General features: G+C 43.3%; 1 protein-coding gene across 1 annotated transcript; it reads left to right on the forward strand.

The window, feature by feature from the left end:
• Positions 1-7,535: 7,535 nt before the first annotated feature.
• On the forward strand, positions 7,536-9,434 carry LOC134212305 (phosphoglycerate kinase). Its single transcript, XM_062690031.1, has 3 exons — positions 7,536-7,717; positions 7,782-8,130; positions 8,362-9,434. The coding sequence occupies exons 1-3, from the start codon at positions 7,656-7,658 to the stop codon at positions 9,196-9,198; spliced, it is 1,248 nt and encodes a 415-aa protein (XP_062546015.1). The 5' UTR covers positions 7,536-7,655; the 3' UTR covers positions 9,199-9,434.
• The last annotated feature ends 7,067 nt before the right edge of the window (positions 9,435-16,501 follow it).

A 16,501-nucleotide genomic window follows, 5' to 3' on the forward strand; every position in this document is an offset into this window, starting at 1 on the left:
TGGTAACAGTGGACACCGTTTCGTGTTATTAATCTATACTGCATTGTAATTAGGTACCCTTATTTTAATGTTTTGGTAATTGGAATTTTTACCTACTTTAGGTAAAGAAGATTAAGTTCTGTGGATCTTGTAAGAGGTCTATACAGCATTTTTTCGGGGGAGGGCCCTGTAAGATTTTTTTCATACAAATTATTTTGGATTTATATAGTGCGCGTAAGAAAACGAAAGAGCCCCTCTCCCTTCCCCATACGTGCTTACGTAATATGTGTACGACCCCTAAAATAGGGTACTATGTACTATAGCAGCAGGTACTATGTCCAAGGGCTTGGCGATCCCTGCCCAGGCCATCTACGAGTTGTGGGGCTTGCCTAGGATGTGGTAGGGTTTGAAAGTGGGCCCTGATAAATTCCTATAAAAAGCTGCATGTATCCGCAAGTAGGTGGTAGCCAAATGGCGTCAGACGGCGCTACCAAGATCGACATAGGCGCACGGATCAAGAAAGCAAGGGCTGCCTTTGCGAGTTTGAGAAATATCTGGAAAAACAGGCAGATAAGTGAATGCACCAAAATACGAATTTTCAACTCTGACGTGAAATCTGTGCTGTTATACGCTAGCGAAACATGGTGTGTATCAGTGGAGAACACTCAACGGCTGCAGGTGCTCATTAACAGATGCCTGTGGACCACCGGAGGTGTACAGGATCCATAAGTAAGTAAGGAAATCCGCAAGTAGGTCCCACCAAAGCGACCGTGTGCCGCTCAAAGTGCACAAGCCCAAGTCCTGGTGTCAGGTGAGACACAAAACCGACCTGACACGACGGCCCTCCGACGAGACTGGAGGTTTGCGCAGGCCCAATAAGCCGCTTGGAAAACCAATAATTACCGAACAATAAGAAATAATACGACTCGATGTAATCGGCAAAGATCTAGGCGACGAATAAAGGATCACGATTGGAAGCTTGGAACATGGAACTGCAAGTCGCTAGGTTTCACAGGTTGCGACAGGATGATCTACGATGAATAACATCTCCGCAACTTCGACGTCGTGGCGCTGCAGGAGATTTGCTGGACAGAATAGAAAGTGTGGAAAAGCGGGCATCGCGCGGCTACCTTCTACCAAAGCTGTGGCACCACCAACGAGCTGGGAACCGAACATGCCTTCTTTCTCCGCAAAAACTACCACAAGGCCACATGGAGATCACCTAAACCAAGAAACGGAAAACCAAATCGACCACGTTCTAATCTACGGTAAATTCTTCTCCGACATCACGAACGTCCGCATTTACCGCAGTGCGAATATTGAATCCGACCACTACCTCGTTGCAGTATGCCTGCGCTCAAAACTCTCGACGGTGTACAAGTCAAAGTCGGACGGCTTAACATTGGGCGGCTATAAGATGGTAGACTAGCCCAAGGATACGCGCAGCAGCTGGAAGTGGCACTCCCAACGGAAGAGCAGCTAGGCGCAGCGTCTCTTGAAGATGGCTGGAGAGATATTCGATTCGCCATTGGTAGCACCGCAATCGCTGCACTTGACACGGTGCCCCCGGATCAGAGAAACGACTGGTATGACGGCAAATGTGAGCAGTTAGTGGAAGAGAAGAACGCAGCACTACGAAGAACAATGGCGATGTGGCAGACGAAGATGGCGGTATGGTGATGGACCTGGGAGAATGCACGCGGGACATAACTTTACCGGCTCTGGATCTCCAGGAAATCCAGGAGGAGATTGGCCGGCTCAAGAACAACAAAGCCCCTGGGGTTGACAAACTACCAGGAGAGCTATTTAAACACGGTGGTGAGGCACTGGCTAGAGCGCTGCACTGGGTCATTACCAAGATCTGGGAGGAGGAAGTTGTCGTGCGTCCCATCCACAAAAAGGGCGATAAGCTGGATTGTAGCAACTACCGCGCAATCACATTGTTGAGAGCCGCCTACAAGGTACTCTCCCAAATTTAATGCCGCCGACTAACACCAATTACAAGAGAGTTCGTGGGGCAGTACCAGGCGGGATTTATGGGTGAACGCTCCACCACGTACCAGGTGTTGGCCATTCGCCAAGTACTGCAGAAGTGCCGCGAATACAACGTGCCCACTAGACTGGCCCAGATTACTATGGGGAGAAAAAAATGTTGTCGAATTCCATGGGGCACCCCCCAGAATTGTGTCTTTGGGTGAGAAAATCAATCTCTGAAAATTTCAGCTCAATCGCTTGTTGCATAAGCTGGCGCATTTGATTTGAAGTTTGTATGGGGATTTCAGCCAAAATGTATAGGAAAATACACCTCCGTCACTCATTCGATCTGGAAATTGGTTCTGATTGCTCGATTGACCTCAGAATTGCAAAAACGGCAGTTGGTATGCTACAGAACAATTTCACAGAACATTGCATGATGATTAAATAAACTTTTATATAATTTTCGGCTGAATTATTAGGAGCTGATTTGTGTATTTTTGGGTTTTTTGATCGAATCGCATCAGCCGAAACCTATATAAAAGCTCATCCAATCATCATACAATGCTCCGTGAAATTTTTCTGTAGCATACCAACCGCCGTCCCTGCAATTCTGAGGTCAATCAAGCGATCAGAACCAATCTCCAGATCGAATGAGTGACGGAGGTGTACTTTCCTATACATTTTGGCTGAAATCCCCATACAAACCTCAAATCAAATGCGCCAGCCTATGCAACAAGCGATTAAGCTGAAATTTTCAGAGATTGATCCTCTCACCCAAAGACACAATCCTGGGGGGTGCCCCGTGGAATTAGACAACTTTTTGTTTCCTGGGCCAGTCTAGTGCCCACACATCATCTATTCATCGACTTCAAAGCCGCATATGATACAATCGATCGGGACCAGCTACGGCATGCACGAACACGGATTTCCGGATAAACTGACACTGTTGATCAAAGCGACGATGGATCGGGTGATGTGCGTAGTTCGAGTTTCAGGGCCATTCTCGAGTCCCTTCGAAACACACAGAGGGTTACGGCAAGGTGATGGTCTTTCGTGTCTGCTATTCAACATCGCTTTGGAAGGGGTAATACCAAGAGCAGGGATTATCACGAGTGGTACAATTTTCAATAAGTCCGTCCCAGGCTTGTAAAATGTCATCTGCATGTCATTTGACTAATTTGTTCATAACTTTCTTTAGAAGCCGAATTTATTGCATAATTTTCGATGTACTCATAACGCTTGAGTAGGGCTATATTTTTGTCCAAGGGTACATTGCTCTAAATATAACATCTTAGGCTGGAGAGTGAAAACTCTCCAAAATGTCACGTGTCATTTGACATAATGTCATTTGAATGACATTTTGCCTCCCACGCCCCAGATTACATATTTACAGCAATGTCTTGTTAGACGAAGTTGTAGGCACACTTAAGCGCTATGAGTTCGTCATACATCATGAATTGATAGCTATGTATGTCCCATCTACAAAAAGGGCGATAAGCTGGATTGTAGCAACTACCGCGCAATCACATTGTTGAGCGCCGCTACTCTCCCAAATTTTATGCCGTCGACCAGCACCAATTGCAAGGGAGTTCGTGGGGCAGTACCAGGCGGATTTTATGGGCGAACGCTCCACCACGTATCAGGTGTTTGCCATTCGCCAAGTACTGCAGAAGTGCCGCGAATACAACGTTCTCACACAAAATCTATTCATCGACTTCAAAGCCGCATATGATACAATCGATCGGGACCAGCTACGGCAGCTAATGCACGAACACGGATTTCCGGGTAAACTGACATACAGTAAAAAAGCAGCTATAATGAGGAGCGATGCGCACCGGCGCCCGCTAGAACCCGAAATATTCATGGAGTTTTCTTGAAACAAAAATTCTACTGTTTTTATTTTGAAAGTTATCCCAAGGAGGAGGTCTTCCAGGAATCCCTCAGAAGGTTCCTTTAGTAATTGTTCAATGTGTTCTTCAAGTAGTTCATCCAGAATTTCTCCAGCAAGTTTGTCTTTTGTGTAGTTGATTTAAACATGATTTGTTTTGGAAATTCATCTAGGATACCTGGAAGATCCTCCGGGAGTTTCCCAGCAATCTTTGTGTTCTTTTAAGAATCTTTAGCAGTTCTTTCAGTATAGTTTTAGGATTTCTTCCAGAATCTTTCGGGATATTTTTATTGGAATCGCCCTATAATTTATTTTGTGGTTCAATTGAAAACTTATTTTTTTCAAGAGAATTCTCCGGATTTTTCGGATTTTGTTAAAAAAATTTTTTGCTCCGAGGCATCTTTCAGAGAAAAAAAAACTGTGGAAGCATTCCTGCATGCTTTTCTCGAGAGATTCCTGTAGCAAACTGGTGGGTATTTCAGGAGGAATTTGTTCGACTGCGAGTATAAATCCCCGAAGGAAATTTACGGGAGGAAGGTACTCCAGAAGGAATAACGGTGAAAAAAATTACTACGACGGGTCTCTAGTTAGCCTTGCAAGCAAAAGCGTAGAATTCCTGTTCCCGATTCGGACAAGGATGTTTTCGAGTGGGCTTCTTGGGCATAGTTGTCACACAAAATACATACTCATGCAATGGCGGGCACAGAAAATCTTTCAATTAATAACTAAGGAAATGCTTATAGAATACAAAGTGGGAGGGAGCGCTATAATATTTAAGAATAGCGATGAGGATTCCCGTGGAGGTGCTCTTAGAAAGGGAAGTAGGGTTGCGAGAAGTGTGTCGATCCATAACGAATTTTCAGATGATTCATACAAATAGTGGAAGGGGGTTGAACATTATCGAATTTAGCGGTTAATAATAATGTTATTATAGCTAAGTAATTATAGCTCTTTTTGTGGGAAGATTTTTTTTGTGGTTTTTTAATGATTAAGCCTTCTGTGGTATGCTACAACATTTTCGGCCTTTTGTATTGATCCCAAAATATAAGAATTGCGGTTTCTCAAACTTGTTCGATACTACTGCAAAAGATATTTTAGTTACTAGATAAAGATTGTCGCTTCGGTTCCCTTTGTTCTGCTGTCCGAAACATGTGTGGTACAGTATACCCCCGCTGATCCGACAAATGTATGGCCGGACTATCGGGGTTTCTCTCGTTAATCCGACTGTCAAATCCATACAAATGAACCAAAACAAAATCATAGCATAGCATAGCATAGCATATGTGATTGTACAAATCGTGGGTGGCTATACAATGCTCAATCCCCGCTTAACTCTTCAAAAGGACCCAAGCAACATTTCTTTCATGAATCAATTTGAATAGCGCAATCAACAGAACAATATGAATGCTATTGATTGCAGTATTAAAACTAATTCATCAAAAAATGCTACACTTAGGTCCCTTTGAAAAACCAAGCGAGAATTGAAGAATCTACTGTATATTGTCGCAAATTGGTACTTGGGATTAGTACCTTTTCCTATACAGTAGCAGTTGTATACCTGGCCACGTCCTTACAATCACGGAAGGAAGGGAATGAATGTTAGTTCAACATCTACTAGTGAAGATGCAGGGAACCCATACTACCTTCATAGATGTCTCGGGAAGGAAAATTTGTGTTAGTGGGTAAGGTGAATAATAGGGAGCTCTATTCGACAATATAGAGCGTTTGTCAATAACAGTATATGCTGAAAAATATTAAAATATATTCATCAATTTACTTACGAACCGTCCAAAAGAGGACAAAGTAACCTGGATTTTACAAATGTTTCGCATTATATACAAAACCGCACACTTATTCACTGAACATTAAAGTCAGAACCAAAAACTCGGATTTTACGAATGTTCTAAATCCTACCTGAAACACGTCCAATCACGCACCAATTGTTTACTCACTCGGCCGCGCAAACTATCTGCAAAACACAAAATTTCGGCAAATCGCGCGATCGTTCTGCTGTCCGGAACTGAACTAATTAACTTTATTACCGGCCGCGCAATGCAAGACACAAAATTTCGGCAAATCGCGCGATCGTACTGCCGTCCGAAACAAGAGCCAACACGCACTGAACTAATTAACTTTATTACCGGCCGCGCAATGCAAGACACAAAATTTCGGCAAATCGCGCGATCGTACTGCCGTCCGAAACAAGAGCCAACACGCACTGAACACAAATGAACCAAAACAAAATCACAGCACAAATTTGAAAACTGACAGCATAATGTGTTTAAATGGGTGTTGATACTTTTTAATCCGGAAAATTCCGAATTAGCGAGATCCGGACTAACGAGTCGTCGGACTAGCGAGGTCCGGATAAGCGGGGGGATACTGTACATACCTGTCAAATCGTATGGATTTTCCTTCTTTGACATTTATAGCTCCCCTATCCTCGCCAGCAAAAGATGTTCCGGACAGCGACGACAGCGACAATCTTTATCTAGTAACTAAAATATCTTTTTATACTGCCCATGGGGGGAAATTGTTAGTGCATTACAGACGCCCTATTTTATACAGAGAATCATAGTTAAGAGCTGATATTCTCTTCAATAAAAAAAATCTGCCTCAATCACAATGGATCAAGTAATCACCCATCTCCGGATTGGCAAACATCACCACTGAGTTTATTTTTTCCCAGCCCATGCAAATTCCAGAACGTTTATCAGACATGTAATATATTGTAATATGTCTATAGACATCAGATGGTACAGTATCCCCCCGCTTATCCGGACCTCGCTAGTCCGACGACTCGTTAGTCCGGATCTCGCTAATTCGGAATTTTCCGGATTAAAAAGTATCAACACCCATTTAAACACATTATGCTGTCAGTTTTCAAATTTGTGCTGTGATTTTGTTTTGGTTCATTTGTATGGATTTGACAGTCGGATTAACGAGAGAAACCCCGATAGTCCGGCCATACATTTGTCGGATCAGCGGGGGTATACTGTAATCTGGGGCGTGGGAGGCAAAATGTCATTCAAATGACATTATGTCAAATGACACGTGACATTTTGGAGAGTTTTCACTCTCCAGCCTCAGATGTTATATTTAGAGCAATGTACCCTTGGACAAAAATGTAGCCCTACTCAAGAGTTATGAGTACATCTAAAATTATGGAATAAATTTGGCTTCAAAAGAAAGTTATGAACAAATTAGTCAAATGACATGCAGATGACATTTTACAAGCCTGCACCACTGGGGATCAAATTTTGGACAATCTAATATTGTCTGATTTTGTCAAAATTGCTGCCGCGCTTTCTGCACCCCGTTTACTTGATTCTTATGGGCGAATAGCATTGCGGTGTATCGTTTGGCGCGGCCGTACCTTTCGACAGTAACTCGCCGCGTGAAGTTTTGTGCAAGTACCCATTTGGGAACATTACAAACGCCGCGCAGTGCATCACATCCAAAGAATCTGACAATAGACAAATATTTTACATTTTATCCGTTTTCTACGGCACCGTTTTTTGGCTGATTGGAAATTGGGCACTTTACGGTATTTGAACTAAACTGAAAGCGAGACATGATTTTATAGCAAATATACCTCTTCTGATGAAAACAAATTACCAATACATGCATACTCTTCCAATCAAATGCTCTCAAATAGACTGTCATGTATGTCCTTGATACGACATTCAATTCACTTTTTCTCGGAGGAAATCTCATTTTCATAGCGGCGTTCGTTGAGGGAAAATCAGTGAATATCTGTTTTTTGAAATTTACAATAAAATCGCTAGTTGAATTCTACCGAAAATTCGGAATGGCTCTAAATAAATTAAGCATTGAGAATGTTGACCTGAAAGATAAGCGCGTTTTCATGCGGTAAGATAATCTTTTACATGTAATTATGGTGGCTTGTTCATTTTGTTCACTTTCATTCTCCTAGTGTGGATTTCAATGTCCCAATCAAGGAGGGCAAAATCACCAGCAACCAGCGTATTGTAGCTGCCCTGGACAGTATTAAATATGCCCTGGAAAAGGGGGCTAAATCCGTTGTCCTTGCTTCACACTTGGGACGACCGGATGGTAATAAAAACGCCAAGTATACCCTGGCCCCAGTGGCCGAAGAAATGAAGAAGCTGCTGGGCCGCGACGTAACATTCCTGAATGATTGCGTCGGTGCTGAGGTCGAAGCTGCTTGTAAAGATCCTGCACCCGGTTCTGTGATTTTACTGGAAAACGTTCGTTTCTACGTGGAAGAGGAAGGAAAGGGCGTTGACGCCTCTGGTAATAAGGTACGAATCATTGTGTTTTTTAAGCTGATAATGATTTGACTTGTATTCTTCGAATACCGTTTATTGTTTGAATTTCATTGTTATCATCTCAAGCCATCAATTGCATAATATTACGTCATTAAAGTATCATTATTTTATTGTGGTGATGCTTTTAATCTCGCCTTCAATGTGTTGAATGTTCTATGTATATCCCGAGCAGACACAAACAACTAAATTTCTTTTTACTTTCAGGTCAAAGCTGATAAGGACAAGGTCAAGACTTTCCGTGAAAGTCTTGCCAAATTGGGGGATGTGTACGTCAACGATGCTTTTGGAACTGCACATCGAGCACATAGCTCCATGATGGGTGAAGGATATGCCCAACGATCCGCCGGGTTACTATTGAACAAGGAGCTGCGTTACTTCGGACAAGCTCTGGACAACCCACCACGACCATTCCTTGCTATTCTGGGTGGCGCCAAAGTGGCTGACAAGATTCAGCTCATCGAGAACTTGTTGGACAAGGTCAATGAAATGATCATTGGTGGCGGTATGGCTTTCACTTTTCTGAAGGTTTTGAACAACATGGAAATTGGCGGATCACTCTATGATGAAGAGGGTTCCAAAATCGTACAGAAGCTGGTGGACAAAGCAAAGGCGAATAATGTGCAGCTGCATTTGCCAGTTGATTTCGTTACGGCTGATAAATTTGCTGAAGATGCTGCTGTAGGTGCTGCAACGGTAGAGAGCGGAATTCCCGCTGGCCACATGGGTCTCGATGTTGGTCCCAAATCCCGCGAAGCTTTTGCTGCTCCGGTTGCACGCTCCAAGATTATCGTTTGGAATGGCCCTCCTGGTGTGTTCGAATTCCCCAATTTTGCGAACGGAACAAAATCTATTATGGATGCCGTGGTCGCTGCCACAAAGGCAGGCACCGTTTCTATCATTGGCGGTGGGGATACGGCTTCGTGCTGTGCTAAATGGGGCACAGAATCTCAGGTGTCTCATGTTTCTACTGGTGGCGGTGCCTCCCTGGAGCTTCTGGAAGGCAAGGTGCTGCCTGGTGTTGATGCTTTGAGCAGCGCCTAATTTAAATGATTCTAAAAACAGGTTCTAGCAAAGGTTAAAATCACATTACTGTTGTGCATAGTCCCGAGCTGGCTTATCTAAGAATTATGATTTAAGTTAAAGTCAAAACTCGTCATATAATAATCAATGTGCACGTATTGCTAAAATGCTGTGCTGTTAGCGAATTACATAATGAACAATTATCATAAGAAATAAAAAATGTGTTGCGTATTAGTGATGAAACTGTCTACACATAATTCATTATTTTCACTTAGTATGATGACTCAATTTTAAATACACATAGCTAGTGTTGGGTGTTGTTGTACGGAGACACTCAAATTCATAATATAAGATCAAAACTTTTCTAAATCATATTTAAGACCCAACACGAATGTTTAAAAATCGAGACAGAAGATGAGGTGTACCTTAAAAAGTTAACGTTTTTAACATTTTTTTTTACTTAATCATTATTTGCGAGCGTCTTAGGGGAAAATGTTACACAATTTAAAAAAAAAATGTCTTCCTTCCGAATTAGTGGAAGTAAAAGGAAGACATTTTTTTTAATTTTTTTACGTTAATCAAGTTTTTTTTTAAGTATATATTGACTAAGAAACAACATTGTGATTATTCGATTTCGACTATTCCGCGTGAGGCCACCATGTTAACGGAAGTATCCACAATAATTCTCACATCATTCTAAACGTAATTAGGTAAATGTTTTAAATAATTAAAAAAAAAACTATTTTGCCCTGATGAAAGGAATGGTTTTCCGATATTTCACGGTAAAACATTTCGCGATAAACCATTTTCCGGTGTACCATTTCGCAGTAGGGGTAGTAGGGACAATATGAGCCGATTCTATGACACTGCCCCGAATGTCACTAACCCGAACGCCAGTACCCCGAAAGGCTATTGCCCCGAATAACCCATTACCCCGAATGGTCACTACCCAGAATTATCATTACCCCGAATGACCATAACCCCGAATTTGTCAAAAATTAATAAAAAACATGTACTCACTTTCTTGCTCACTTTATTACTTTATTAGATTGCGTTTCAATAATTGAAAATAAAAACTAATCAGTCAAAAATAACATATTCAAAATAATTAAAGTATGAGTCATTTACTCACCCGTCTTATTCCGGGCTACCGCGTTGTTTAAAAAAAAGGAAACATTTGCTTTTTCGTCGCATCCTTTAAAGAAGTTATTTACTCTTCCACCTTATTCCGGGCAAATGCGTGCTTTAAAAGAAGGAGGCATTCACTCTTTCGCATTATTCCGGGCAAGTGCGTTCTTTAAAAGAAGGTGTCATTTACTCCCCACTTTATTCCGGGCAGATGCGTGCCTTTAAAGAAGGAAGCATTATTCCGGAGAAGCGGATGCTTTAAAAGAGGGTGTCATTTACTTTTTCACATTAGTTCGGGCAAATGCGTGTTTTAAAAGGAGGAGGCGTTCACTGTTTGTGCAGGCCTCTTTATTTTGGGCAAGCACGTGCTTCAAAGGGTGTCTTTCGCATGATTCCAGGCAAGCACGTGCTTTAAAAGAAGGTGTCATTTATTCTCCCTCCTTTTTCCGGACAGATGCGTGATTTAAAAGAAGGAGGCATTCACTCCCTCGCATTATTCTGGGCAAGCACGCTTTACAAGAAGGAGACATTCACTCTCCCATCTCATTCCGGGCAAGTGCATAATTTGAAAGAAAAAAGTAATTTACTCTCTCGCCTTGTCCCGGGTAAGTGCGTTTATTGTACTAAGCGCATTAACATTAATTGTTGCTGAAGATATTAATATCCGTTCCATAGACAGGACATGTATTATAGAAAAACCAATAATTGCTTATACTGAAAGTCACATCACAAATTTCTCGTGAAGGTCGTGAAGCCAGATTTGCTTTCATTCTCTTTGTTGGTCTCTATATAAGCACCGTCTGTGGCAAGGTCTCTGGCATTCGCTCTTCCGCATTATCCCGAGCGTTCCCGGCTCAAATATTGGGATAATTGTTAGCATATGCAAAAGTAATAATTAAAATTATTGCGTAGTATACAGGGTGTTTGTTTCCTGAGTGTGCATATTTTGGGGGCAGCTTGGGGACCCCAAAACATGAAAAAGTGCCCATGGAACATAGGGTCGGAAATCACTGCTAAGTGAGTTATTCAAAATTCTATGTTTTAATTTTTGGTCAACTTTACCAACCTCTATCTCATTAACCATTGATCGTATAATCTCAGTCAGCACACAGAACGAAAGCTTAAAGTCTAAGCTTTTTAAGCTTCGTTGACCTTATGTTGATAAAAGTGGTATTAAGTACAGTAATTATGCAAACTTTCGAAAAAGTGTCAAAAATAACGTGCTTTTTTCTTATAATTTAGTGATTTTTTCATCAATACATTCGATATTATGAAAAAAATTCTTCTACAAAACATTCTTATGCTTCTTTGCTTCCAAAATGTCCTTTGGTGGAACATTGTATGGTTTGTAGTTTACCCGTAATTTTCAATTTAAAATAATTAAGAAAATCATCGAACAGCAATTTTCATCGCGATGTTTGCTTCAAAATGTTGGTTGGCATCCCTACCTGTTCGGGCGTTCGTTGCTTGCACGTGGTGCGATCGTTTGTAAACACCATGCATGCCACTAATGCCGTGCAGAAGTGAGGTTCAAAAACAATGGATCAGCTGATAGAAAAATTGGTTATTTTTTAACCAGGGCGTAAATTGTTTAAATAAATCGCACGTTTGTGTGATTAACTTTGAAGAGCATAAGTGTTAAATTTGCAAACTATCCACGCTGTCTGATGTAAGGCTTATCTGTTAGAAGCGGCCATAATTTATTTACAGATAATGCTTTTTCATCAGTAATTAACTATCATTTTTATTTTGTTTTCGCCCAAATCGGATGATACCTTGATAATAAAATCCGACGCATGTAGGCAAACGATTGACGAATGACTTCGTATTTGACTTGGTTGCTTCTGGTAGGGGGGTGGAAAATTTTCATTCAGTTGTAGTCGTCCTGCGGTGACGATATGGCATGATTTGTTTATGCGGGTGCTTTACTTTTTTGGAATTATTTTAATTTCAGTGATTCCGGGTCATGGACATTTTAGTGTATTCTTAAACTAAACAAAATGGTATTTATGGGAATCCGATTAAGAGTCGTCCGTGGGTACTTTCGGGAGGAGTGATGCATGAGAATTCGACTAATCAATTTATTTTTAAAATTTCTGTGAATTTGTGGGGTTTTTTGGGCTCTGGTAAATTTCTGTGAATTCGGTTGTTCTAATGAAACTACAATCCGCTTTTTAGAAATACGATTGAATCTCCTGAGAGTCTTTGTGGGTTTTGGGAATCCGGGTGCATGTGGATAGATTTATAAGGCTCTGGATGGATTCTGGAGAAACCTGCGTGGATTCGTAAAAATCTGGAAACAATGAGTTTTTGGTGACATTTTCATTTTAAAATTTCCGCGTTCAAAAATCCCGGAGGATTCTAAGGAATCCCGGAGGATTCTAAGGAATCCCGGAGGATTCTAAGGAATCCCGGAGGATTCTAAGGAATCGGAGGATTCTAAGGAATCGGAGGATTCTAAGGAATCCGGAGGATTCTAAGGAATCCCGGAGGATTCTAAGGAATCCCGGAGGATTCTAAGGAATCCCGGAGGATTCTAAGGAATCCCGGAGGATTCTAAGGAATCCCGGAGGATTCTAAGGAATCCCGGAGGATTCTAAGGAATCCCGGAGGATTCTAAGGAATCCCGGAGGATTCTAAGGAATCCCGGAGGATTCTAAGGAATCCCGGAGGATTCTAAGGAATCCCGGAGGATTCTAAGGAATCCCGGAGGATTCTAAGGAATCCCGGAGGATTCTAAGGAATCCCGGAGGATTCTAAGGAATCCCGGAGGATTCTAAGGAATCCCGGAGGATTCTAAGGAATCCCGGAGGATTCTAAGGAATCCCGGAGGATTCTAAGGAATCCCGGAGGATTCTAAGGAATCCCGGAGGATTCTAAGGAATCCCGGAGGATTCTAAGGAATCCCGAAGAGTTCTAAGGAATCCCGGAAGATGCTTAGGAATGTCGGAGGATTCTAAGGAATCCCGGAGGATTCTAAGGAATCCCGGAGGATTCTAAGGAATCCCGGAGGATTCTAAGGAATCCCGGAGGATTCTAAGGAATCCCGGAGGATTCTAAGGAATCCCGGAGGATTCTAAGGAATCCCGGAGGATTCTAAGGAATCCCGGAGGATTCTAAGGAATCCCGGAGGATTCTAAGGAATCCCGGAGGATTCTAAGGAATCCCGGAGGATTCTAAGGAATCCCGGAGGATTCTAAGGAATCCCGGAGGATTCTAAGGAATCCCGGAGGATTCTAAGGAATCCCGGAGGATTCTAAGGAATCCCGGAGGATTCTAAGGAATCCCGGAGGATTCTAAGGAATCCTGGAGGATTCTAAGGAATCCTGGAGGATTCTAAGGAATCCCGGAGGATTCTAAGGAATCCCGGAGGATTCTAAGGAATCCCGGAGGATTCTAAGGAATCCCGGAGGATTCTAAGGAATCCCGGAGGATTCTAAGGAATCCCGGAGGATTCTAAGGAATCCCGGAGGATTCTAAGGAATCCCGGAGGATTCTAAGGAATCCCGGAGGATTCTAAGGAATCCCGGAGGATTCTAAGGAATCCCGGAGGATTCTAAGGAATCCCGGAGGATTCTAAGGAATCCCGGAGGATTCTAAGGAATCCCGGAGGATTCTAAGGAATCCCGGAGGATTCTAAGGAATCCCGGAGGATTCTAAGGAATCCCGGAGGATTCTAAGGAATCCCGGAGGATTCTAAGGAATCCCGGAGGATTCTAAGGAATCCCGGAGGATTCTAAGGAATCCCGGAGGATTCTAAGGAATCCCGGAGGATTCTAAGGAATCGGAGGATTCTAAGGAATCCCGGAGGATTCTAAGGAATCCCGGAGGATTCTAAGGAATCCCGGAGGATTCTAAGGAATCCCGGAGGATTCTAAGGAATCCCGGAGGATTCTAAGGAATCGGAGGATTCTAAGGAATCCCGGAGGATTCTAAGGAATCCCGGAGGATTCTAAGGAATCGGAGGATTCTAAGGAATCCCGGAGGATTCTAAGGAATCCCGGAGGATTCTAAGGAATCCCGGAGGATTCTAAGGAATCCCGGAGGATTCTAAGGAATCCCGGAGGATTCTAAGGAATCCCGGAGGTTTCTAAGGAATCCCGGAGGATTCTAAGGAATCCCGGGGGATTCTAAGGAATCGGAGGATTCTAAGGAATCCCGGAGGATTCTAAGGAATCCCGGAGGATTCTAAGGAATCCGGAGGATTCTAAGGAATCCCGGAGGATTCTAAGGAATCCGGAGGATTCTAAGGAATCCCGGAGGATTCTAGGAATCGGAGGATTCTAAGGAATCGGAGGATTCTAAGGAATCCCGGATTCTTAGCAATCCCGGAGGATTCTTAGGAATCCCGGGGGGTTCTAAGGAATCCCGGAGGATTCTAAGGAATCCCGGAGGATTCTAAGGAATCCCGGAGGATTCTAAGGAATCCCGGAGGATTCTAAGGAATCCCGGAGGATTCTAAGGAATCGGAGGATTCTAAGAATCCCGGAGGATTCTAAGGAATCCCGGAGGATTCTAAGGAATCCCGGAGGATTCTAAGAAATCCCGGAGGATTCTAAGGAATCCCGGAGGGTTCTTAGGAATCCCGGAGGGCTCTTAGGACTCCCGGAGGGTTCGTAGGAATCCCGGTGGCTTCTTAGGAATCCCGGAGGATTCTTAGGAATCCCGGAGAGTTCTTAGGAATCGGAGGATTCTTAGGAATCCCGGAGGATTCTTAGGAATCCCGGAGGATTCTTAGAATCCCGGAGGATTCTTAGGAATCCCGGAGTTCTTAGGAATCCCGGAGGATTCTTAGGAATCCCGGAAGTTCTTAGGAATCCCGGAGGATTCTTAGGAATCCCGGAGAGTTCTTAGGAATCCCGGGAGTTCTTAGGAATCCCGGAGGATTCTTAGGAATCCCGGAGTTCTTAGGAATCGGAGGATTCTTAGGAATCCCGGGAGTTCTTAGAATCGGGAGTTCTTAGGAATCCCGGAGGATTCTTAGGAATCCGGAGGATTCTTAGGAATCGGAGGATTCTTAGGAATCCCGGAGTTCTTAGGAATCCGGAGGATTCTTAGGAATCCCGGAGGATTCTTAGAATCCCGGAGGATTCTTAGGAATCGGGAGTTCTTAGGAATCCCGGAGGATTCTTAGGAATCGGAGGATTCCTTAGGAATCGGGGATTCTTAGGAATCCCGGAGGATTCCTTAGGAATCCTCGGAGGATTCTTAGGAATCTCCGGAGGATTCCTTAGGAATCCGGAGGATTCTTAGGAATCCGGAAGTTCTTAGGAATCCCGGAGGATTCTTAGGAATCCTCGGAGGTTCCTTAGAATCCGGAGTTCTTAGGAATCCTCCGGGATTCTTAGGAATCTCGGGAGGATTCCTTAGAATCCCGGAGGATTCTTAGAATCCCGGGAGTTCTTAGGAATCCTCCGGGATTCTTTAGAACTCTCCGGGATTCCTTAGAATCCTCCGGAGGATTCCTTAGGAATCCCGGAGGAATTAGAATCCTTAGAATCCTCCGGGATTCCTTAGAATCCTCCGGGATTCCTTAGAATCCTCCGGATTCTTAGAACTCCGGTTCCTTAGAAATCTCCGGGATTCCTTAGAATCCTCCGGGATTCCTTAGAATCCTCCGGTTAGAATCCTCCGGGATTCCTTAGAATCCTCCGGGTTCAGAACTTAAGAATCCTCCGGGATTCCTTAGAATCTCCGGGATTCCTTAGAACTCCGGGATTCCTTAGAATCCTCCGGGATTCCTTAGAATCCTCCGGGATTCCTTAGAATCCTCCGGGATTCCTTAGAATCCTCCGGGATTCCTTAGAATCCTCCGGGATTCCTTAGAATCCTCCGATTCCTTAGAATCCTCCGGGATTCCTTAGAATCCTCCGGGATTCCTTAGAATCCTCCGGGATTCCTTAGAATCCTCCGGGATTCCTAGAATCCTCCGGGATTCCTTAGAATCCTCCGGGATTCCTTAGAACTCCGGGATTCCTTAGAATCCTCCGGGATTCCTTAGAATCCTCCGGGATTCCTTAGAATCCTCCGGGATTCCTTAGAATCTCCGATTCCTTAGAATCCTCCGGGATTCCTTAGAATCCTCCGGGATTCCTTAGAATCCTCCGGGATTCCTTAGAATCCTCCGGGATTCCTTAGAATCCTCCGGGATTCCTTAGAATCCTCCGGGATTCCTTAGAATCCTCCGGGATTTCTT

The sequence above is a fragment of the Armigeres subalbatus genome, chromosome 2 (assembly GCF_024139115.2).
Source record: "Armigeres subalbatus isolate Guangzhou_Male chromosome 2, GZ_Asu_2, whole genome shotgun sequence".
Lineage (NCBI taxonomy): Eukaryota > Metazoa > Arthropoda > Insecta > Diptera > Culicidae > Armigeres > Armigeres subalbatus.